This window comes from Centroberyx affinis, unplaced genomic scaffold (genome assembly GCF_046629955.1).
Source record: "Centroberyx affinis isolate AG114_WGS23_722 - 3 ecotype Tasmania unplaced genomic scaffold, CSIRO-AGI_Caff_v1 ptg002517l_1, whole genome shotgun sequence".
In the NCBI taxonomy this organism is placed as follows: Eukaryota; Metazoa; Chordata; class Actinopteri; order Beryciformes; family Berycidae; genus Centroberyx; species Centroberyx affinis.
In genome coordinates this window covers 14,180-40,634 of record NW_027280738.1, presented here as the reverse complement: position 1 = coordinate 40,634, position 26,455 = coordinate 14,180, and the positions used below count along the sequence as shown (strand labels likewise).

General features: G+C 41.0%; 1 protein-coding gene across 1 annotated transcript in view; it reads left to right on the top strand.

Moving 5' to 3' along the window:
* The window catches only part of amph (amphiphysin), a 69,158-nt gene that overhangs the window by 33,833 nt on the left and 8,870 nt on the right, over positions 1-26,455 (top strand). The window contains exons 7-18 of the mRNA XM_071534319.1: positions 3,945-4,030; positions 9,294-9,369; positions 10,199-10,281; positions 12,476-12,614; positions 16,602-16,721; positions 16,834-16,917; positions 17,315-17,341; positions 21,672-21,677; positions 23,108-23,131; positions 23,559-23,786; positions 25,412-25,441; positions 26,158-26,199. Coding sequence (XP_071390420.1) covers positions 3,945-4,030; positions 9,294-9,369; positions 10,199-10,281; positions 12,476-12,614; positions 16,602-16,721; positions 16,834-16,917; positions 17,315-17,341; positions 21,672-21,677; positions 23,108-23,131; positions 23,559-23,786; positions 25,412-25,441; positions 26,158-26,199 — 945 coding nt within the window. The remainder of the gene's footprint in view (positions 1-3,944; positions 4,031-9,293; positions 9,370-10,198; positions 10,282-12,475; positions 12,615-16,601; positions 16,722-16,833; positions 16,918-17,314; positions 17,342-21,671; positions 21,678-23,107; positions 23,132-23,558; positions 23,787-25,411; positions 25,442-26,157; positions 26,200-26,455) is intronic.

The window sequence follows — 26,455 nt, the reverse complement described above, 5'->3', positions numbered from 1 at the left end:
ACAACGGTAATTCAAAGTGCTTTACATAAATAAAGATAAAGAGAGATAAAAAGACAATAAGTGCAAGAAGATTAGAGAAGTGAAAAGTGCATTATAATCACATTTAAAAGAAAATGTAAAAGATAAAAATAAATAAAAATTCCAGTGCAGATGAGTGTTGCCCTAAATTTCTTAAAAAGCCCTGGCGAACAGAAAAGTTTTAAGCCCTGATTTAAATGATTCTAAAGTGGAGGCAGACCTCAGATTTTCTGGAAATTTGTTGGAGCGTAAAAACTAAAAGCTGCTTCTCCATGTTTTGTTCTGACCCTGGGAACAGTAAGCAGAGCAGCACCTGAAGACCTGAGGGGTCTGGCAGGTTCATAACACTGAAGGAGATCAGAAATGTATTTTGGTCCTAAACCATTTAGTGATTTATAAACATGCAACAGAATTTTAAACTCAATTCTTTGGCACACAGGAAGCCAGTGCAGTGATCTCAGCACTGGAGTGATGTGGTCCATGTTCTCAGTCCTGGTTCGAACCCTAGCAGCAGCAGTCTGGATGAACTGAAGTTCTCTAAGAGCTTTTTTAGAGAGACCTGTAAAGACTCTGTTACAGTAGTCAAGCCTACTAAAAATAAATGCATGAACAAGTTTTTCAAGGTCCTGCTTGGACATGAATTCTTTAATTCTTGCAATATTTTTAAGGTGATAGTAGGCAGATTTTGTAATTGTCTTGATGTGGCTGTTGAAGTCCATAACTACACCAAGATTTCTGACTTGGTTTTTAGTCTCCAGTGAGAGGGATTCAAGGTGAGCATTGACTTTAAGTCTCTCCTTCTCTGGCTCCAAAAACAATAATTTCAGTTTATTTAGTCTATTGGACCATAGTCATCTGTTAATAAAGCTATGTAGATCTGAGTGTTATCTACATAATTATGATAGGAAATACTGTTGTTTTGCATAATTTGAGCTAGTGGCAGCATGTAGAGATTGAACAGAAGAGGCCCAAGGTTCGACCCCTGGGGAACTCCACATGCCATTTTTGTTCACTCAGATACGCAGTTACCAATAGATACAAAGTAGTCTCTGTCTTGTAAGTAAGATTTAAACCAGTTTAGGACTGTGCCAGACAACCCTACCCATTTTTCCAGTCTGCCTACCAGTAAGTCATGGTCTACTGTATCAAATGTCTACTGTATCAAATGCAGCACTAAGGTCCAATAAAACTAGAACTGAGATTTTTCCGCAGTCCGTATTAAAACAAACGTCATTTAAAACCTTTACTAGAGCGGTCTCAGTGCTGTGGTGGGACTGAAATCCTGATTGGAAGATATCGAGAGCATTGTTGGAGGTTAGGTAACTGTTAAGTTGTAGGAAGACAACCTTTTCAATTATTTTATTTAAAAACGGCAGATTTGATATGGGCCTGTAATTACTAATTATTGAGGCATCAAGATCATTCTTTTTCAGAAGAGGCTTAATAACTGCAGTTTTCAAGGCCTTAGGGAAATCACCTGATAAAAGGGACCTGTTGACTATCTGCAGTAAATCTGATGCAATACAATCAAAAACATTCTTAAAAAGGCTTGTCGGTAGACTATCAAGGCAGCAGGTAGAAAACTTTAGATGCAACACAACTTCTTCTAGTGTTTTGTAATCAACTGGATTAAACTGTGACATGTTAGCTATATTTACCTGCATCAAGTAGCCCCTGCAGATACTGGAGCACGTCTCGAGTTGTACATGTCAGTGCATCAACTTGGCTAGCCCTGCACCATGATTCAAAGATTTCCCAGTAATATGAATATGCTGCTCTTGTTAATGGTCCTCAAGCACCCTGCATGGTCTGAACCACTGACTGCGTGAGCCCCATGGCCAACAGACTGGCCCTCTCAGGGGCCAGGCCCAGAGTTTGAGCCCGTGGAGAGGGATGGAACAGGGCTCCCTGTGCCTGACTCAGAAGGTCCCAACGAACCGGAAGTTCCCATGGCCTCCCGTCCAAGAGGGGTGCAACCCCTGAGAACCACATCATCTGTGGCTAATTCGGATCCACCAGGATCAACCTCACCTCCTCCTCCCTCCTCTTTACAACAGGGTTAGAAGAAGACTGAGTGGGGGAAAGCATACAACAGTCCCTGAGGCCACTGGTGTGCCATGGCATTGATGCCTTGGGGGGTGGGTCATCTCTCCCCATGGAGAAGTACAGTGGGCATTGTGCGCAAACAGGTTGGCCACTGCCCTGCTGAAACAAAGCCAGATTTCCTTGATCACCTCCATGTGGAACCTCCATTCCCCTGGGCTCGGGCCTCCCCAGGAGAGCAGGTCTGCTCCCTGATTCACCTGCGTTGGCAAATGCATGGCTCTGAGTAACAGAAATTGTGTGCATGCCCACGTCCACAGCTTGTGTGCCACCTTGGGGAGCCAAGCCCCCTTGCCTGTTGACATAAGCTGCTGCCACTGTGCTGTACATTCTTACAAGCAGGATGGCCGTGCAGGCTTGGTAAAAAGTGCTGAAGGGCCAGGTGAATGGCCCTCAGCTCTAGGACATTCCATACTCCAGTGATGCATCCGCAGAGACCACCTGGTGACGCAGCACTGGACCAACTATACCTCCCTTTGAAATGTTGGCTGGGATCTTCTACCACCTCAAGGCCACACACAACCTCTTGGTGACCAACACCCTGGTCTGCAGGTGTCTCTGTTGGCAAAGCCCCAGGTGCAATAGACACCTCTGTACCGGACCCATGTGCATAAGAGCCAATGGCACCACTTGTACTGATGCCGCATAAGGCCCAAGAGGCATAGACAAAGCCTCCAAGTGACCTTGTTTCCCAGCCAGAAATGAGAGAGGCAGACTTTGAGGGATTCCTTCCTCTCCTGTGTCAGTGTCACCAACCTAGCTCTGGCATCCAACCACATGCCTAGAAACTGGGTGGTCTGTGCGGGCTGCAGCCTGCACTTTTTTGTGTTGATGCGTAGCCTCAGACTCTGGAAGTGTGGCAATGACACCGATACATAATAATAATAATAAACTTTATTTGTATAGCACCTTTCATACAAGAAATGCAGCTCAAAGTGCTTAAGGAGATGACACTGCTCCTCTGCGGCAGCAGGATCTCAGGATCCTGAACTACATCAATGATTGGTTGATTTGTGCTCAGAGGTCACAGGACCGCATCAATACACCTGATGAAGGGGCTGGGGGGCTTGTTATATGCCGAAAGGGAGAACACAGAATTCCCATGATGCACAAAACCCCAGAGGGCAGGGGCAGGCTGTGGGTAATGTCATGTCAGGACTGAGGTGAGGGTTGGGGTGGCCCCTGGTCACCACTGCCCTGTCTACCCCCCTTAGACTTGTTTCACCGTGATGCATCTAACCGGACCCTCAGATCCTCCCGGTAGATCAGCCAAAAGCAGATAGCCAGTTCAGTACCCTACTTTTCACTGTTAGATGTCAGGCTTCACCACAGATTTGGCTTTGGGGTTTAGTTACTCTAACAGCTGAACAGTGTAAAGAAACATTAGTGCATGTCCTGCGTTGCTTAGCAACAAAAGCAGTAGAGATTAGTGTGTGAAAGGGTACAATTTTAAGGGTACAAAATTATCTCCTTTTATAATGAACATATTGTATTTATCATGTTATCTCGTTAATGCAATACAGGTTAATATGTTTAGCATTGGTGCATGTAGGCATAGGCTACTTTTAAATATGCAAGACCAGCTCATGATGACAAATGCCGGTGTGTACAAAATTATACCGGTGTAAGCTTATATGTCATATGAAACTGGTTAAACCGGAAACCGGCCCAACCCTACCTGAGGGTGTATAATATTATTATTAGATTATTAATATTGTGTATTATAAGAAGTTCCAGAACAAAGGTTGTTTCTACAATACACTACTGTTGTTTGACTGAGACAGCAGTGACATTTGTTTAGTATACTTGATTTTACTTCCCAGGCAGAGGAAGAGTTGAAAAAGGCCCAGAAAGTTTTTGATGAACTGAACGTTGGTCTACAGGACGAACTACCCACTCTTTGGGACAGGTGAGTGTTCTGATGAGCAGCCATCAAATTACTTGCATGCCACTATATATTATGCCATTTTATAGGCTGATAGGGAATAATATCTTTTGTGTAGCAGCATCATGAGTAACTGAATGTGCAGAAATGTGCGAGTTTGATAACATGTTTCTATATACACTGGGCTACAGCATGTGGTGTGTGCGTGTGTGTGTGTGTGTGTGTGTGTGCGTGTGTGTGTGTGCGTGTGTGTGTGTGTGTGTGTGTGTGTGTGTGTGTGTGTGTGTGTGTTGTGTTTTCCCAAGTCATGCTGAGCAGCAGCAGGCCAAATGTGATGTAACCAAGCAGAGTCTTTATCTTTGTCAGAGTCCTCTATCTTCAGGCTACACTCTGTTATGGGAATAGCAGGAGCTTATTTTTAGCTGGCATGATCTCTTTGCACATAGCTGTTCATACTTCTGTGCTATCAGTCTGTTACACACTCTCATGGTTTTTGACAAATAAACCTAATTTGGCCTTTGATTACTTTATGGAATGGAATGTTAAGAAGGTACATTGTTGGTCTGTCTAGAACAAGTGACAACATTGATTTATGTCAATTGAGCAATCAGTTGTATTTCCATTGAATGAACTATAAACTTAGCCATGCATGAAAATGTATGATTCATTTGCCCATTCGATTCTGAGATGTAATGGCATGTTTTATACTAATGGTTTAATTTTGTGAAGTTACAGCTTAGACTTTGTACTGGAATTTGAGGTTCTGTGGTTGTGTTTTGCTTACTTGCAACGAAAAGAGTTATCCTGTGTAAAGGGATACATGTACCGAGGTTAGGATGAAAAATAACCACACATTGTCTTCCTCTATTATTATATATTTCCTCTAAGGATATTTGGCTGCAGGCTACATATTTACTTAAAAAAGCTGAAACCTATGAGTCATACCTGCGGGTAATTTTCATCTCCACAGACAATATCCTACATATAGTTTTGAAGAATTAACACTGATGAAAATTGGTCACACATACCATAAACTCAATCTGACGACCTGTAGCCCGGACTGATGTGTGGGTATGTGCCTGAAGTCCAACCTGTACAATGCATTACCACCAAAATAACATTAATGTTAGCTGTTTCTGCTCTTATATTGAGTAGTGAGTAAATTAATTGAATTGATCCTGAATTTCCCCAAGGGGATTAATAACGTGCTATCTTATCTTAAAGTTAGTTAAGCACCATCTCTTGATAAATTCTTTTGATCACAACAGTCCAGGTCCTCTGAGAAATGAGTGAATGTTCAAGTAAATATTTCACTCAATCCAATGCTGTTATGGTACTATATGGTTACCACGTTGCCGTGGTTACCACTCCATGTTACCACAGCCGTGTTTTTTTCATTTGCCCTAAGGGCAAATAATAATGATAAATCAGACATGTACACATGTTTTTTTTTTTTTCCAAAATGTTAGATTTTTTCCCCTCTTTTTTTCTTTTGACATATTTGAACAATTTCTTCCTTGTCCCATAAACAACAAGTTTCACATCAGGAGATGCACACTTTTTCATGACTGTACCTGAAATGGGAAGCATGCCTGTTCAAATTCTAGCCACTTCTAAGCATTTTAGCTGATTATTGCAACACTGTGTGACTAATCAGCTCTATATTTGTTCATGGCCATTAAGGCTGCCCTTCTACCACTGGATCAACTTTTGGAAAAATTGGCAGCTATGTCTAAATTGGAAATGAGCTCTCCAGTTCCTCCATGTCATTTGATTGGTCCAATAACGGAGGGTTTACCTCATCTTCTGTCTGCTGATTGGCCACAAAGTTTGATGGTGTTACGTGAATTCGTTGTTAAGTTATATTCCTTTTTGTGAGAACCCATGCCCACTACCACACCCCCGTTTGGCCTGTTGGTATGAACAATTAATCACTTCTCCCTTTCCCTATAACCAATCTTTCCACAAAGTTTCATGCAAATCCATTCATAACTTTTTGAGTTATCCTGCTAACAGACAAACAGACAGAATGGGGCGAAAACATCACCCCCATCCAACTCCATTGGCAAAGCTGTCAAATTAGAACATCCAATAAATGAACAGAGTTCAGATGTGTAACTAGAACATACAAAATCCTATCAATTTACTCAGATATGGGGTACATGTACATGGAACAATGTCAAGTGACTTCCCTCAATATCTTGTGATGGGTTAACTCACTCATGTTAAAACTTGTCTAGGAACAAAAATACATTTCTATTTGTCCTTGTTTGCTTTGCTCCCACCTCCTCTCTTCCATATGAAAAATAACTAAAAGTAATGGAATCAATAAAAATAAAGGTAATGGAATCAATATTTTTCAGGAAACCTTGTACTCGACATGTGTAAGGTCATATGGTGTAGCCTTTGTATGGTGCGTATTTGGGCATTGCTGTGTTAGGTCAGTGTGCTTTCTCCTGACTGTCTAGTGATAGCTCACTACCAGCTAGAAAGATCCCTGCCTGTGACATTACAACGTTAACTGCACACTTCTGACATTACGTTGGCTTTTCGCCATCATTCACCACTTGTTGTTTCTTCAAAGGTTGAAAGAAGTACACATCTAGTTATCCATAATGCTGCTTCCTCTGTATGCACTTGACTTTGGCTCATCCCACCTGCCATCTGTGGCTCCAACTGGCTTCCTCTCCTATCAGTACTGATGGTATTGATAAACATGCGCCCTCTGTGGGTGGAAGACTTAATCACATCACAGTCCATTTTTGCATCCCTCTTAAATAGGCTTGTAGCACCCAATAATGATAATGATAATGAAAACGTAATAACGCCTGAAAATGTAATAAAAATTGCACTTAACTTGATCGAAAATGTAATAAAACCCAATAATGTAATAACTTGACCAATAATGTAATAAAATGTCCTGACTGATATTGTAATAACATTTTACCGATAATGTAATACCTTTCAATATAATAAAACCCAATAATGTAATAACTTGACCAATAATGTAATAAAATGTCCTGACTGATATTGTAATAACATTTTTATCGATAATGTAATACCTTTGAGGTGGGTCTTTTTTTTTTCAAAACTGATGATGTTCATTTTCAGTCCAGAGTTCTACATTTTGTGTTTTAAGAATTTAAGAATGTTATATACATTGGATTTGAAATTAAAGAATGACTATTAGGTTAAAGTGCAGACTTCGAGCTCCATACAGCCATATGCACATGGGCAGAAACTACATCGTGGTCTTATTGAGTGGGTGATGGACTTCCTCCTTGGGAGACCATTCCAGGTCAGATAAGCTTCTGAGCAGCACTGGGGAGCCAGGTAACTGTTCCCTAAACCTTCCTTTTCACTCTCTATACCACGGATTTCCAATAAAACACTGCCTCATGAAAACAACCACAATCCAACAATACAACTTTCAGTAACACTTCCTTTGAAGGAGGTATACATAAGTATTCATAACACCTACATACGCACTACATGACACCTGACATAAACATACATAACCAGTCATAAATGTTTGTTCCACATGGTCATAAAGGGTTATTATGTCACTTTCAATGTCAAATTGACATCATCCTCTATGTCAAGTGACATAGTGGTCAGTTGACATATACTGTCATACTGATATGTTATGACACTTTCTGCTTCGAAATGACATAGTATTTTATGACAATTGAGATTGTCGTTCTGCGTGTTCCTCATTAAGTCAAAATAATATAACAAACAGCCAAACATTTTGGCCACTAGGTGGAGCTCTAGTGGAGCTAAACTGAAAATACCTCCAGCACTAGCTACACAAACATGAAATATAAAAATAAACATAAAAATGCTATTACAATATCATTATTACATTATTGGTCAAGTTATTACATTATTGGGCTTTATTATATTGAAAGGTATTACATTACATTCGTTACGTTATGTTTACGTTCCAATGATTTGTACTTATTAAACGTGCCAACGGTTCGTTTTGAATTTGGGAAGCACTGTTTTAAGTACTCTGCACCTGATGCCTGGAACTCACTGCAGAACACATTGAATCTAAAGGAACTCATCACTCTTGGAACTTTTAAAAACCGTATGAGAGATTTTGTAGCAGCTACATATCGCACTTGTTGTTTTAATGTAAATTCTTAATCCTGTTGCTTATATCTAGCATGTATTTTATTTATTTTGTTGTGTGAGTTGGTGTTGTTTGTTTTTAATTGTTGCAGTTTTAATGTTTCTTAGGCTGCTGTCTTGGCCAGGCTTCCCTTGAAAAAGAGGTCATTGTATCTCAATGGGATCGACCTGGTTAAATAAAGGTTAAATAAAAAAAATTTTTTTTTAAATTATCGGTAAAATGTTATTACAATATCAGTCAGGATATTTTATTACATTATTGGTGAAGTTATTACATTATTGGGTTTTATTACATTTTCGATCAAGTTAAGTGCAACTTTTATTACATTTTCAGGCGTTATTACATTTTCAGGAAATTATTACATTATTGGGTGCTACAAGTCCGAATGAAAGATGTCCAGTACTGAGACACTAGCAAATAAATTTATGCGAACTCACTGAAGGAATTGTTCAGTATCGCACTTGCTCCAGGTGGTATGTTTGGTGTTGTAATGACGACAAAGAATGAATGAACAAGGAATTTTAAGAATGTGAAATTGTTGTGACTGTGGTTGATTAAGTTAGGCAGATAACAACTGTCTTTGTCCTAACGTAAGATTTGGTGTCTTCAATTATATTTTTTCTTTAACACGCTTGTTTGCTTAGATGCACAAGGCACAGTCCAAGGGCAATTTATTATTTGAAATTTCAAATCAGTTCTACTGTCAAACTAATTCAATTCATTCACTGTCAGGTATCATTCAAATGAATGATTGATATATTGAGCTGAACTATCTATTACTTTAGCCTCATATTCTTTGCCTATCAGCTTGTCAAATATTCACTGACATACGTTTAAAAACTGAATCTGCTCTTAATTTGAGTCACAATGATCTTAATGAGTGTTGTTGGTGAAAGTACAGTATTTTTTTAAAAGTAGGTATACATTTTTAATAATGAAATCAAAGCTGTATTAATCTTTTAATTTTTAACTTCATTTTAACAAAATAATTCAACATTCAATAGTCTGTAAATGATAGGTGTAGCTGGAAAACAGGAAAAAATGTAATAATACAATGAGTATTAATAATGCATATAAAAATGTACACCTGCTTTTAAGACACCCAGTATGTTACCGTAATAACTCCTCCTTCTCTACTCCATTCTGTAGCCGGGTTGGATTCTACGTCAACACGTTCAAGAACGTCACAAACCTGGAAGCCAAGTTCCATCGTGAGATCTCTCTGGTGAGGAGGTTAGGGTTCTGGGTTAGGGTTAGTCCATTTCTGTTGACATTTCATGAAAGGAAAGAAAACATTCATTCTTAAATGAACTGTCACTGAAAGCCACTTCCACAAGCAATCCTAAGGACAGATGAATATTTATATTTCTTAATCCTCATTCATGCTTTGCTCAATTCAATTTGCTCAACTATTTTCACATTTCTTTTTACTGTCTGTGACCGTTTTAATTAGTTTTGTTGTTCTCAATAATTGGGAAGGTCATACAGGAAGAAAGACAATGTTCAGTGACAGTCACCTACTCCAGGCTACAGGCTTTGATTGTTGGTCTGAGGAAACCATGGAAACCAGTCACTGTTTCTGGATGTCTTATCTTTGCCTCCTGACAATCCTAGGCCAATGTGTCAGCATCGGCCTAGGACAGTTTCCTCTCATGAACTAATCCATGACAGTGGTGTATAAGGCCCTGAAATATTAGCTCCCCATTTAGCACACTTTTAAGTCTAAGATACTCAATTGAAGCTACTCTGTTGATTCCCTCTGGGATTGCCTCTGGTGGCCAGTATTTTGGAAATAATGTGTAGCAGTGCCTTCAGAGTCAGAATCTGTTAATGCCAATCTTATCAGGAACATCCATTACCATCATATGAGTGGAATGAGTACCAGTGGTATTTTGCTGATACATCTGACTACAGAGCTATGTTTGACACAACCCAGAGAATGCACATTTTTTTTTACAATTTTTGTATTATGTATTAACAGTGCCACAAATCATGTCAACTTGCTTCTGAAAGTTATTACCTTATTTCTCTATTCTTTTCCGCTGCCTTTCTAGCTCTGCAAGCAGCTATATGAAGTGATGACCAAGCTTGGCGAGCAGCATTCTGACAAAATGTTCACCATCCAAGGAGCACCGAGGTTAGTACCTCCACTATGTGAATTAACCTTTCAATCTACAGTCCACTCTCAATTTCCTTTGCAAACTGTTGCTAAAATCAAATCTTGCCTGTAATCTCACCAGGAAATTCAACCCAATTAGAAGAGTAATATTTTTCTACAGTTTTCCAAAATATTTTCTGTTGTTTAATGAGCCTTTAGTTACAAATTCTCAAGATGAAGGAAATTAAATCCTGTGGAATCTTTGAAGTGCCTGAAGCATGTTCATTTTTTTCTTAGATATAATGTATACATACCTAATATTATTGGTTAATACATGTATGCATGGCTCTGTCTCTTCGGCATTTACATGTATTCCTCTGACAGAATGAAGCGGTAAGTGGCTAGTTAGCCTTTAGCATGTAAATATAGCTTACTGTTTGAAGTTTATCGTCAATTAATAATCCTGTTAGCTCTGTTGATAGGAACAGTCACTGTGTAGTTTTTCCGTGGGACCATCAGATCGACAATAGCAGCACCTCACCTGAAGGTTCATCAGTAATGTAGTAGTTTACTTCAGCAATCTCCTCATTATCATAAATGTATGTCTCTAAGTAATCAATTACTGGATATTCACTGTACTTTTGTCCATGCCAAAACTAGCTTGTTGCATTGTTCTGCACTGTTTCTGAGCTGTGAATGAGTTGCAGAACACATCAGTTCAATGGAATGATCTTCTTCTGTGGATCAGAATGGAACCCTTCTATTCTTCTTCCATTCCTTCTGTACTGTTTTTTCTCTAAAATCTTCCCCCCATTTTCTGAGTTTCCCCCATATCTGAAAAGAATCATGTTGACTGTCATTTATACAGTCGATATGAAGTATGAGACATACAGCAGATCTTCAACTAGAGAGGAAAATAATGATCCAGAGATTGATGTCATGTAATTAGTGGGCTTGCTGCAAGCAAGTCTAACTGATAAACTGTCTGTCTAACTGACCACCTGTCTAACTGACCACCTGTCTGTCTAACTGACCACCTGTCTAACTGACCACCTGTCTGTCTAACTGACCACCTGTCTAGCTGACCACCTGTCTGTCTAACTGACCACCTGTCTAACTGACCACCTGTCTGACTGACCACCTGTCTGTCTAACTGACAACCTGTCTGTCTAACTGACAACCTGTCTAACTGACCACCTGTCTAACTGACCACCTGTCTGTCTAACTGCCAACCTGTCTGTCTAACTGACCACCTGTCTAACTGACAACCTCTCTGTCTAACTGACCACTTGTCTAACTGACAACCTGTCTAACTGCCCATTTGTCTAACTGACCATCTGTCTGACTAACCTGTCTAACTATCCACCTGTCTAACTGATTAACCAACACTGATTATTATGGGATGTCCTATGGTTGTTATGGGCTGTGCAGTGTTATTATGGGCTGTCCTGTGATTGCAAAACCTTAGAACCACTTAAAAAAAACACCCTAACAACCATTTGCAAACACCCTAGCAACCACTTAGTACACCTTAGCAACCACCTTGAAACACCCTAGCAACCACTATGGAACACCCTAGCAACCACGTAGCGCACCTTCGCAACTGCCTAGAACCACCGTAGCTACCACCTATTAAACCCTAGTAACCATATAGAAACCCTCTAGCAACCACATGCAAACACCCCAGCAATCACCTTTTACATCCTAGCAACAACCTGTCTAACAAATCACCTGTCTTACTGACCCCTGTCTGACTGAGTTAACTACCTGTCTAACTCATCACCTGTCTAACTGATTCAGCTATCTAAATACTTACCTGTATAACTGAACACCTGTCTAACTGACTGAGCTGTCTATTACTCACCTATTTAACTGCACATGTCTAACTATCTAACCTGTCTAGCCAACTAACTAGCCAATTGTCTAACTGATCAACTGTCTAACTGTTTGTTTGTTTGTTTATTTATTTATAAGGACAACACACATTAATTAACATTTCTGTAAATGTGCTAATGTTAGCCAGCTGGCTAATTTTCAACTATAGTCCTTGTGGCGAGATGTTTTAAAACCTATAAAATGATAAAAATGTACCACCTACCCAACTGACTGACATGTCTAACATCCTGTCTAACTTAAGTATTCATATACTTCCAACTGCTTACAGCAAGCCCACACAGTTTCTGTAGGAACTGTTTTTCTAGTTTATTCATGTTGTTTATATCCCATCTCTCAGTGATTCTGGACCGCTGCGGCTTGCTAGAACCCCATCGCCACCAGACGATGAGACTCCACCTGAGAGTCCAGATGCCAGCTCCAACCACATGCTCCGGCCTGTTTCACCAGGCCCACCACGGCCCAAATCCCCATCCCAGGTAGTCTTAAATCTTTTTTGTTTTTGACATGACATATTTTCTGTCCTATAATATGATATCCACATGTACATATACACACATACACCTGCATACATATATGTACACATACACAGACATATGCATTTACACATACACCTACTCATACCCCTACACATATGTATATGCATATGCACATGCACATAGACGCATACATGCACATACCTACGTGCATGCAACCCAATAGGCCCAAATGCAAGAGGGGTATTAGACTCAGCTCAAGGTTCTCCTAATAATGTCCCAGTGACTTATCAAAGTCTTTCAGTAAGTAGGCTGCTCTCTCCATGTTTAACAAGTCCATGTAATCCTCCAGCCATGAGTCCCTTAAGAAGCATGCTGGCTTTCATAGCTTCCAGTTGAGAAGGATCATTCTCTTGACTGAGAGGCAACCTAGTGCCCATTGGAGCATAATCATGGGGCTATCTATACTGTCAAGTTTTTTACCCAAAATACATACAGTAGGGCATAGAGGAAGATCAACATCTAGAATCTCTGACATCAAGGCCATGCACTTCTAACCATAAAGATTTTACAGCGGGGCTTCCCATAACAAATTAATTAATGAACCATGACTTCCACAATTATGCCAGCACAAATCAGAAGCATTTCCAGTCATCTTTGCTAGTCTGACAGGAGTAATATATGCTCTACATAAAATATTATATTGAATGATCTTGTATCGAACAAATTTGGATGAAGAAAAGCCAGACCTCCATATAGAAGTCCACTGAGAAGTGGTAAGTGATGTATTAAGGTTCTGTTCCCAAGCTACCTGGATGGAAGTATAAAGCCCAATGTCCACCAGATACGGTACGGGATCGGAACGGCTCCGGAACGGAAGGCAATGTACACCGCACGTGTTTGATTGAGTTGTATGCATCACCCGCAAGTCAATAAAGTGCATTTTCATGCTTGTCAGACTCAAGCGGATCTGGCAAAAATAGACCAGACGCAGAAAAAGAACGGAGTGGCAGAAACTGCTGTGCAGGTTCCGGACGGCTTCCGTGCCGCTACCGCAACACATCGGCACCCGGTGGACATCGCAGCGTTAATTCACATGGGTGCGAGTCTGTTCCGGCACACGCACGGCTTCCGTGCCGGAGCCGTACCGCATCTGGTGGACATTGGGCTTAAGCCTTGTGTGCATCCAGACACATAGCTCTATAAATACAAGAAACAGTGCTTCGTAATGAGGTTGCATGGCAAGAGGCAGGCACAGCACCCTCTTTGTGTTTTCTACTAATGATGGCAGACAGTTGTGCATATGTTAGAAAGAAAGAATCTGTTAGGCCAAATTTGCCCTTAAGCAGTTCATATGGTAAAATCTTACTGTCAAAAATTTCACAGATTATCTTAATGTTATGATGCTACCATGGTCTATTGCTGAGCTTGCCTCTCCCAGTGGTAAGAGTTGAATTATGCCAAACAAAATGGAAGACAGAGCCCATTAATAATATTGAGCCTCTTATGTAAAATTCTAGCAATGAACATCTAATAATAATATAATCCAAGGCACCAGGTAGTCTGGGATGGTACCATAGTGATGCCAAGGTTATGCCCTTATGTTGAGCCAGAATTGCCTTCTCCAACCACTCCCAACTGCCCACTTGACAATGCTCCTTGCCCATGACAGTGGATACCTTGCATTGTATGAGAAGTAGTAAACCTTGCAGTAGTAGTAGTAATTAACTCATCCCCTTTAGATCTTGGAATAAGTCATTTTTTGTATGTGATTCTATTTTTTTTTTTGTTCCAAACCATCCTACGCAGGCCTAACCCCTGTGCCCTGTCCACAACCCTAGCCAATAGGTTGCTACCAAACATGCATGTTCTTTAAATGGATATTGAAAATAAAATTGAATTGAATTCATTGCCAGCAGATTTTAAAAGTTTTAGCAGATGATCCAGAACGCGGCGGCGCGTCTGGTCTTCACCCGGCCCAAAAGAGCACATGTCACTCCGCTGTTCATCTCCCTCCACTGGCTCCCAGTCACCCGCATCAAGTTCAAGTCCTTGATTCTCACCCACAACAGCCACCACAGCAAGGCCCTAAGTCTCTATCCAGACTCTTCTTCTGTGGTTCCCCGGTGGTGGAAGGAATTACCAAACTCCATTCGATCTGATTGAGTCCCTCTCAATCTTTAAGAAAAGGCTAAAGACCCAGCTCTTTAGCGAACACCTTCTCACCTAATGGACCGTGTAACCAAACCAAACAAAAAAACCCCAAAAAAACCAGATCTTTATTTGCCTCTATGCACTCTATGCATTGCCTCATAGCACTGCCTCATAGCACTGCCTCGTAGCACCTATGTCCTGTTGGACCAGAACTTAGCTTTATGGCACTTACTCTCGTTGTTCTCTCCTGACTAGAACCTTGCTTGTGTTGTATGAAAATCTCATGTGTACGTTGCTTTGGATAAAAGCGTCTGCCAAATGGGAAATTGTAATTGTAACTGTAATTGTAACATCTAAAGTTTCATCTTCCCTCATACCATAATTAGACACAAAGGGGCTAGTTGTGGATGTTCATTCTGTACCGCCCACTCTGCACTTTTAATCCTGGTGGAGAAAGACTAATAGCCTACTAATGAAATTAGTTGTGTCCTGTTTAGTTTCAATTTAATTGGAACTTACTTAAAAGGGGGTGGGGAAGTTTCCTTCAACTTTACATTAACTTTTCATGGCTGTTTTTCTTTGCTGCACACTTCTTTTGTCTGTTTTATTTGGTGAGTGAATATGTGACACCAATATTTTGTTCTTTGTCTTTGTCATGTGGTGAGTGAGTATGTAACACCAGTATTTTTGAGTGGATAATTGTACATAGTAAAATATATATTTGAGAGTGGGATATCGCTTTGTGCCCATTCCATTTGATTTTGCAGGTCATGAGATTTGGTTCAGTCAGGAACACTTTAGTCACAAGATAAAACCATTAATTGCAACTAATGGTAATACAGGGTTTGGCGGATATGGCCCTGCTCTAGCAGCTCCCTGCTTACCAAGCAGCATGCTGAAGGTACAGCAGGGGCGCCATGCAAATCCCCCATTGGAGAATACAGAGCAGAGTCAGAGCAGCAACACTCAGCAGTGTTGACAGTTAAGAGCCACCATGGGCTCGACTGCATAGACTATAACAGGTGGAGGCTGGGGAGGTGGAGGTAAAGCTTTACCAAGCAGCAGAGTGTGCAGCAGTTGTGAAGCAGGAATCAGTGTAGGAGGAGGCCATTTAAATAGGCCGCCTTGTTATGAGAATGGATTATGATTGGTGTGCATGGCGATCAGCTGGTAGATGACTAGCAACGTGACGTCCGTGCCCTGCCTGAACTAACGAGATGCTTCATTTTTCAGTGTGAGCCTTAGATATTGACCTGTTTGTCAAATGAATTTGGACAAATATGTATGTACACATTTTATGTTAAGTGAAATCATACTGTGTCTTTCCCCTTCCTGCTCATTTGTTGTGTTGTACCATGGTAAGTAACCATGTCACATTTGGTTTGTGGTACTGTATCTCTTTAGTACCAGCTGTGTTCTTGCCAATATCTGATTTCTTGAAACAATTGAAAGTTTCTAGTTGTCATATATATATATATATATATATATATATATATACAGTATATATACCATTAATTGTAACCAACCTTTACAGCAGTAGCATGTTTCCTGTTTTCCCCTAGAAACCACCCATCAGACCTAGTGTCACCAGGTGTTATTGGTCTTCCTGTAGAGTTGTAGATGAATTGGCTAGTGTCCTCTGTGTTAGTGAGAGATACAAAACATCCCTGATAGATACAGTATCCTCCTCTTGTAATTTAATTCTACTAATAGAACAGTCCTACAGAGTGTTCACTCACGTTCTTGATTTTGAAGATTAGAGAAACTGTCTAATAGAATCTGATAGGTCTGGTTTGGAGAGTTTACTTGCTAATGGATCCTTCTGTCTTCATCCAGCTAAAAAAGGGACCACCGGTGCCTCCACCACCCAAGGTCACACCTACCAAGGAGGTGGCACAGGAGCAGATCATTGATCTGTTTGGAGGTGAATTCTTACCAGCACCCTCACCATCACAGGTTAGTGGACTCCTGATTTTTATTTTGATCAGCTTCATCTTAAATTAATCAGCATTGCATAATTGTACAGGATGTTGTAACCAAGCCATGTTTGGGAATCTTTTGTCTGTAGCCCAATGAAAGACCAGGAGAATCTCTCCTCGACCTGGACTTTGATGCTTTCCAACCGGATGAGAGTGTGTCACCAATACCACAGGTCCCAGTCAGCTCAAGGGGCATTAACTGGGGGCGGGACTATTAACTAGGGGTGGTGTCAGTTACCATTCACCAGGGATGAGGTTATTCACAACTTACCAGGGGTTGAACCATACACCATGCATTTGGGGTGGGGCCATTCAGCATTCACTAGGGGTGGTAAAATTCACTAGGTGTCATAGCAATCATTAAGGGACGTACCACACACCATTCACTGAATAGGTGGGGGGGTGGGGTTACTCTTGTACTCTTGAGATGAGACCATTCAGGAGGAGTGGGACTACTCGCTAGTGGTGGGACCATTGACTAGAGGTAGAACCAGCTTGTCAGTAATCCCAGGGCCTGGGATAGAATTTCCTATTTTTACCATATTTACCATGTTTTCTTTGCCCCTCCAGACAGCCCTGCCTTGGGATATGTGGTCGGTAAGTAGTCATGTTCCTTGACATGTTCTATTTTTCAACTACAAAACCAAATTTTGTTGGGGAATTCACTAAACAGTTCATCTCTCTGTATAGTGTAATATCTTACTGTCATTCCTAACTGAAAATCTCATTGTAAATGGAATTAGTCTTGATGCACAAAAAAGGATTTAAGTCAACTCGAGAGTCTCAAGGCCTTCCCCTTCACATACATGTCATTTTAAATACAATGTCTTGGGTTAGTGGTAAAAGAAAAGAAGAAAAGAAAAGTAATTGTAGCTATATGCCAATACCATGCAGGTAATAAAATATTGAAAACAAGCCGTAGTATGTTTGGGATTGTCAAACAGTGCATTAATTATAATTCTACTACACTGCTAAAATATGTAGCAGTTACCTCTACATCAGCCCCCATGTGTTGTGCTTTCTGTTAAATGGGATATTTCTCCTCTTTAAGGATTCGCACAAATTGTCTCCCAAAACCTCTCAAATCATCCTAAATGAAAGCACAAAGCAGCTTGATGTTTGTAGTTTTAATTGTCATGTGTTATTGCTTGAATTATAATTCATTATCACAATTAATTTGGCAGTCAAGTATGGAAATCCATCTCATGACAAGGATATGTGTTTATGTATTACATGATGGCATAGCTATAGTAGCAGGAATAGGTAGTAATATACTGTCCAACCAAATATAAGGGATGAAACTTTAATTCCCCTTGGAGAAATTGGGTTGTTCCAGCAGAAAATAGTAATACAATGCAGCAAAGAAAAATAAAACTGAATATGCAGTAACTAAGAATATAACAAAACATGGTAACATGGGAAAAGTGTGGATTACAGCATTATTACTTACTAAGTCAAAGAAACTAATAAAGGCAAAATATAAGAGAAAATAAAAATTAAACTTTATTTATCTTTATTGATATATTATGTAGCAGCAAAGTAAAAGGATTTAGCAGGGGAAAAGAAAATTGAATATAAGCACACAAACAATTTAAAATAAGCAATAAAAACAGTAATAATAAAAATAACTAGAATACATTTCCTGGAGAAAATGCGTGGGCTTGCTGTAGAGCACCAGGGTATTTCTAGGTGGTTGCTAGGACACTTCTAGGTGGTTGCTAGGATGTTTCAACTTGGTTGCTAGGGAGTTCTAGGTGGTTGCTAGGGTGTTTCTAGGTGGTTACTACGGCACTTCTAGGTGGTTGCTAGGGTGTTTCAACTTGGTTGCTAGGGTGTTTCTAGGTGGTTATTAGGGTGTACTAGGTGGTTGCTAGGGCATTTCTAGGTGGTTGCTAGGGTGTACTAAGTGGTTGCTAGGGCGATTCTAGCTGTGTGTGTGTGTCTGTGGACGATTATACATGTACTAGTAAAGGTACTGGTACTATATAAACATCAAACAAAAAGTTCGGAACTTTGTGTTTGGTAGATTATTTCTCTGTTGTAACAATGCTTCTTGGCAATACATTTTATATCGTTGGAAAGCCTGTTTATTTCCCTTTTAAATGGTGCCTCATTTGTAAGGAACATGCATTTGTGGGATGAGCAGCACAGCTGAGTATGTGGGTTGCGCTCATGAAAAATTTGCCAAATCTTCTCTGCCAGTGCCAAACAGCTTATCCTGCTGTTGCTATTGACTCTTGTTTTGAGCTTCCGGTACCCCCAGGTGCTGACAATCAGGTGCCTGATTGGCACCTGCACTGGAACCTGAACATGTGGAGGAACGTTATGTTCAGCGATGAGTCTAGATTCTGCCTACGGAAGTTGGATCGTAGGGTCACAGTGTGGAGAAGACGGGGAGAACGCTCTGCTGATTGCTGCACCGATAGAGTAACACCTTTTGGTGGAGGCAGTGTGATGGTGTGGGGCGGCATCTCCATCACTGGAAAAACGAGGCTTGTCATCATTGGAGGCGATCTCAATGCAGAGAGATATCGAGATGAGATTCCGCAACCAGTGGCAATCCCATATCTCCACAGTCTGGGACCGAACTCCATCCTCCAAGACGACAACGCTCGCCCCCACAGAGCGGGGTTTATCAGAGACTACCTCCAGAATTTGGGAGTAGAGAGAATGGAATGGCCTGCCAACAGTCCTGACCTCAACCCAATTGAACACTTATGGGATCAGCTTGGGCGTTCTGTTCGTGCTAGAGTGACCGACACAACCACGTTGGCTGACTTGCGACAAATCCTGGTTGAGGAGTGGAATGCCATCCCACAGCAGTGTGTGACCAGGCTGGTGACCAGCATGAGGAGGAGGTGCCAGGCTGTTGTGGCTGTGTATGGTTCTTCCACACGCTACTGAGGCTCCTGACTGTTAAATGAATAAATTGTAAAATTGCCAATATGTCTTGTTTCTTCCTTGTTACTGATAGACTTCAATCATCCAATCCACCAAACAACACCAAACAAGAGTCAATAGCAACAGCAGAATAAGCTGTTTGGCATTGGCAGAGAAGATTTGGCAAATTTTACATGAGCGCAACCCACATACTCAGCTGTGCTGCTCATCCCACAAATGCATGTTCCTTACAAATGAGGCTCCATTTAAAAGGGAAATAAACAGGCTTTCCAACGGTATAAAATGTATTGCCAAGAAGCATTGTTACAACAGAGAAATCATCTACCAAACACAAAGTTCCGAACTTTTTGTGCGATGTTTATGTACCAGTAGCTGTGTGTGTGTGTGTGTGTGTGTGTGTGTATCTGCTAAAGACTCGGTCAGTGAGAATCTGTCTGTCTCTCTGAACATTCCATCAATGATTGTGTATGTGGTTATAATTTGTAATTACTCGCTTGCAGCAAGCCCACTAATAAAAAACAAAATCAAGAAAAATAGAAACAATTGGAAAGTATGAGAGAGTATGGATTACTTACATGTATAGATTTACTAAGTTGTTACTTACAGACTTAACACTATCAGTTTTGATTTATTACTTAAATATGGGTTACTAAATATGAAATGTGCTGTATATATAAGTATAGTAAATATGTTTCTTGAAAAACTATATATATATGCGTATATGCATGTTGTATATGTGTTGTATTTATAGGCTTGTGAGACAAACAACACATTGCTATTGCGATTTGAAACTACCTATTCTACCTAAGCAGTCGCATGGAAAGACTCCGCTTGGTCAGACAATCAGAACTATTCATTTGCAATTGCATAGTAATCAATAAAGATGTTGAGTTGACCAAGGCTGTGAAGTCAGCTTCCCTCCTAAATAAAATGAACCTAAGAAGAATTGGTGCCAGATATGGTCAATGTTCAACTAATTTCACCATGAACATCAATCAGAAACATACAATGACAATGATCAAGTCATAGGCTGACATATAAGTGGCTTGGACAGACTTTGGATTATGACTTAACATAACATGCAATCAGGTTGTGGGGGATGAGGGATGACACACCTGCTCTCACTCTCCCTCCCTCCTTCCCTTTCCTCTCCTCTACTATCCAAGCCCGGAGCCTCATGTATAAACGTTGCATACGCACAACACCAGGCTCAAAAGTTGCGCACGGCACTTACCACACACATTTCGGAATTTATTAAAAATAAACTTGACGTGAGAAAGTGCGCACCGCTATGGTAAATCTGACCCATCCGTACACACATTTTGGACACGCTGTGAAATGGAGACTCTGATGGCCAAGCAGTGAAATCAAGTAAAATGTTATTATGACGCTTTCAATCGTCTCTTTATGCTCCATAGGATCAAATTACAGACCTCTAGTAATAAGATCCCAGAGGACCATCAGACCTTAATCATGTATTTGTTGCCTTAGACTACACACTGTCAAGTTAACCCAAACAGCACACCTCCTTATTTGTAACAAACTGTCAATACGGCCTCATAAGTAGTAGTAGTAGTAGTAGCTTTTTATTAGTGCTTTGCAGTCATTTACAGACTGAAATTACACACCAATTTACATACATATAGTATATCAAAACAGCAGGGAGATAAAAATACATTTCAGTAATTGCGAAAGTAGTAGCATATGCAATCTACAATGAAATGTAAACAGGGTCAGGCCAGATCTAGAGCAAATCCTATGGAGAAGGGATTCTAGAATGCTGTAGTAATATCAGTAGTCTGGGGGAAAAGAAGGGGAAAGTGAGAGGAGTGAAAACTATGGTGTATAGTTGTTGATGAGTCTTGTGAGCTAGGGGATGGAAGAATCCTGTTCCAGCCAGCGGGGTGTTAAGTTTGGTGCGTCCAGATATTTGTTCTCTAGGTGGGGGGAGCCAGTCAAAGGAGTGGGAGGACTGCAGTGAAAGAGCAAATTTCAGGCAGATCTGCTCCCTCCTCTTCTCAAGAAGGGGGATGTCTAGGGTGTTTAGGGCTTGCTGGTAGCTGGTGTAAGATGCTCCCAGGATGATGCGACATGCCCTCTTTTGCACACGCTGCAACTGGGTGGACAAGGCTTGGGTGAGATCAGGATGCCAAGCAGGGACTGCATACTCCAGCACTGGTCTAATGTAGCCGATATAAATGGCTCGTAGGTCAGATGGAGAAACGCTTGATGCGCTTGAGAAGGAAAAGCTTCCTGCTAGCGTTTGCCGTCATTGTGTTTACCTGGTCACTCCACCTGAGGTCGTGCTGGATGGAGAGTCCCAGCACTTTGATTTTAGGCAGGACAGACAGGGGGATGTTGTTAATGGAAAGAGGTGGTGCTGGTGGTGGATTTTTACTGAATCATATGTGCATAGCGACACATTTCATAAGTTTCGTGTGCCATTTAATTGGGATAACCTCCAGATGATAAGCAACTGGACTGACTGTCACAGGTTATTAAAGGGCTTGCAATGATGGTGCGTAATGATGCGTTATGGCAGCGTCCTCTTCAGCCAGCTCTTCACCACGGATTGCACCGATCTGTCTGATACCCCGAGTCAGAAAATGAAAATAAAACACTTGTCAAGTCTGTTCTTAAGTCTGTTATGCATTTTATAAGTCAAACAAGAGTGTGAAATGTTGAATGCGTGGTTATGTTCACTCTTTCAAAACAGAAAAGGCACATTTAGGATAAAGCTGCCCGCAGTCTCATCTCGCTCTGATGTCATATCGGTGTCACCCTCTTTTTCTGGCATAATGCCACTAATTACGACTTCGCCATTTTCTCATACAAAGAGAATGGAATGACAAGTACATTTAGATGCATATCAATATTCATGGAGGGTGTTTCATTAACCATTTATGGCTGTGGGAGTTACCAGGGTGGGAGTAAATGCTCGTTCACATGCGCACAATTTCAAGTTGATTGAGATTTAATAAGGAAAACTGCCACACTGGAGGGCGTACGTAACTTTTATACATCACAATATTTTTTTCCGTATGCAGGTTTTCAGACTTCTGCTTACGTAGCCTTTTAGTGTGGAATCCATGCAAGGTTTTATACATGAGGCCCCTGCTCTCTCTATAGGCACTCACCCTTAATAGCACAAGGGATAGCTATATCAGATGCATGGATTGATCAATGCCTTTCATAAGACACATATTGCAGACAACAGAGGCAATCATATGCTGCTGTGTTTGCACTGAATATTGATGACTCAAAGTTTACTGACACCCTCAGAAATAATGAAGTTACCTAAATGAAAACAAAGCTATTTGTTGCTTTTATTGAAAATGATTAGAGGTAAATCAAATGGCCTATATACTTATCTAGTATTCTTTTAAATACTGTATTTTACTGCTTAGCCTCTGCACATATTAATCATCTTATATCACAGCTTGTTTTGTCTTTTGCTTTTAGGCAAATGCTCAACCAGCACAGCCTGTAAGTAAACATCACAATGCACAGCTGCTTTGTAAATCACCAGTTTATCAGTACTACCATCACAAAGACTAAGTAGTATACTGATTAAGAACATTTGATTACTTTGAACTCACTTTCCATGATGAGAATGTTCATGCTCTACAGTACATGATGTATTAACACACTTCTATCACAGCAGTTGTCCACTTCATTTGCCACAAATTAGTCACATTTGACCGTTCTTTATACACTTGTATTCTTAATTCATTCCTGTCAATTTTACTGTCTTTGTCTCACAATAAACACTCTATAATTTTGTTTATCTTACCTGCATGCACTGGCCTTCCAGTCGGACTCTGGGTCCCTGAGTACTATGGGTGTTGAGGAAGGGGGCGGCGGTGCTGAGGCTCCCAACTTTAACCCTACATTCCCTGCATTTCCCAAGCAGGCCACAGACGCTGGCTTCGTTGCTGACTGGTCTGCTGACTTCGGCTCAGGGACAGCAAATGGAGACACTGCCTCAGTGGCTCCGGAGGGAGCCGCTACCGAGGCCCCTCCTGCAGGGCAGGACGAGGCTCAGGCCTCGACCCCGGCAGATGGTTGGCAGCAAGCAGGGGATGCAACCACGGCCCCACAGCCACAGGACAGTGAGGCAGCCACAGCAGCTGGAGATGAGGTTAGCGACTGGGACCCGAACTCCCAAACTAACCCCAACCTTGATTCTTCTGCAGTGGGGGGTGACAAAGCCATACAGCAGGTGGAAGGACAGTGGCCAGCTGAGGCAGTGTCAGAGGATGGGGAGGCGGGTGCAGGTAGACATTGGACAGAACAGGCAGATTCAGAGGGAGATGAGGCAGGGTGGGAGGATCGGCGGAAGTCCACTCCAGGGCTAATATTCACCAATGAGCATGGTGAGCAGATTGAGGACACTACAGAGGATAGAGGATACAAGTGTTCCAGGTCTCCAGATGGTTCTGGTTCAGAATATGAGACTGCTGAAGAATGGGGTGATGGAGGCCAGGGCGGCGGCTGGGCTAGTGCTGATGATGAACTTGCCTATGAAGAGAACACCCCAGTAACTGCTACTGAGCTGTCATACGGTGCACTTACCCATGCAGGCTTTGCAGATTTGGGGGTTAATGATGCAGAGTTTGAAAATGATGCCTTTGCAGCAGGTTGGTCTCAAATAGTAGAGCAAGCCCTACCAGAGAAGGATGCACCAGAGCAACTGACCAATACTGATAACTCAATCCTTAATCCTTCAGCTCAACAAGAGACACCTGGAAAACAAAGTGCAACTGACACCTTAACAGGGACCCCATCTAATCGCTCTGCAGAAATTCCTGGGGGAGGAGGATTTGACACTGATCCTTTTATGGACATTCACGGGGGAGGTGGGTTTGAGAAAGATCCTTTTGCAGAAGCTCAGGGGGCAGGAGAGGAAAGTGTATTTACATCAGATCCCTTTGCTGAAACACAAGAGGGAGGTGGGGGAAAGAGATTTGAGCCAAGTCCTTGTGTTGAAATCCAGGGGGATGGAGTCCTATCAGATCCCTTTGCAGAAACACAGCTTGGAGATGGAGGTGGTTTTAAATTGGATCAATTTGATGAGACCCCAGGACAAGGCGGGCTTGTGGTTGATTTCACTGCAGATCCCTTTGCTCAAGTAACTGAGGAAGGAGGGACAGGGTGGGGAGCAGACCCTTTTGCCATCAGTTTCCCAGCATCCTCTTCAGAGACAGCAGTTGCTGCCACCGACACTGGGTCCTGGCAGGAAGTTAGTGACAGCAGTGGCTTCTTCTCTTCAGTCAGACAAGGAGACTTTGCCTCCTTCTCTGGCACAGCTGCAGAAGGAGTGAAAGAAGTAAACATCCGCAGAATTCACAAAGACCCTGAAAATTCAGACATGTCCGAAGATGAGGCTGCAAACCGGAGATTTGGAAAGTTGTACCAAGAGCTAGATACAGAAAAGGAAGAGGTACTTGACTTCCTCCCCTTTTCTATGTAGTAGAGTAGCATAGAGTAGACTAGAACAAATAAATCCCCTTTTCCTTTTTTTTACCCTCCCACGGATTGAACAACAAAAAAATGAAAATAGTTATCCTGCACCCCACCTGGATCCTGACACTCAGCAGAACCCCAGCCCCTCTCCTCCTGTCTCTCCTCTTGCTTGCTTTGTCTGCTTGTCCATTCCATAGTTTCATTTTCATAAATGCCATAAATCCATTTTTGCAACACATTTCAGACTCATCTTGCAGAAAGGCTTCAAATGCTAATTTGTGTCTCTGCAATTTGATTTAGGTGACCAATGCATTTAACGGATTTTCGCAGGTAATTTGTTCATACAAAATTTGAATTTCCACCTATTGTAAAGATAAAATGTTAATACAAATTTCCAATCCATTTGATGTTACCTGTAAGTTTTAAAGATGTTGACATTTTCACTATTATTCTAATAACACTTTTGCTTTAGGTATGGGCAAAAGATGAAGTTGCATTGATTACAATGGCTAGGAGATTCACTCCATCTTTTAGCTATAGGATCACTCCAATCTTACCTGGCCTCCACGTATTTTATTATTGTTAGTTTTGTTTTTTAGTTAAATGTAATTTTTATATTATTAGCTGCTGTTTTACTGTTCAGCCTGCCTGCAGTAGGTAGGGAACAGCCGGGGCTCATCTGAGTTCAGATGGTCTTATTGGCCAAAGAGGAAACTGACTGAACTTGAGCAGGAACTCTCTCTTCTCACAGCTCCTTCTTATTCACAAACAGGCTGAACGGCTGAAAACAAGAATTTACTTACTACTGTATTAATAACATTTTCTCAGAAATGCAGTATCTTACAGTGGGAATAAAGCTTATTGCTAAGTGTATATCACATCTTCAGCCCCTCACTAGCACACGTTCACAATATCTCCCATTATTACTGTTCACCTATTTTTTTTTCCTCTGGCCTGTGGTTACCAAATATAATGTAATTCTATGTTGTGACTGTTATTTGTGACTTTACCTCTCTTCCTGTATTTTTTAAACATGCTCTCTAAAGGATGCAGCTGCTCCATCATTTTTTGCTGATTTTGATAAGATGGTGAGTTTACAATTTCAGTACATTATATGTGATGGTTTATTATGGCTGACATGAACACATGATGTGTGATGGTTGTTTAGGTGTACTTTATGTATATGTTTGTGATTTTTGTCTTTGATCTATGATTCGTTTACCTGAATTGTTTTCTAGAAAATGTCAATCTTTTATCTTTTTTTTTTTTTTTTATAAATGTAAGTAGTCAGATTTTGGCTCACATATTCATAACAACTGAAAAAGAGCTTCATAATTTATTTGG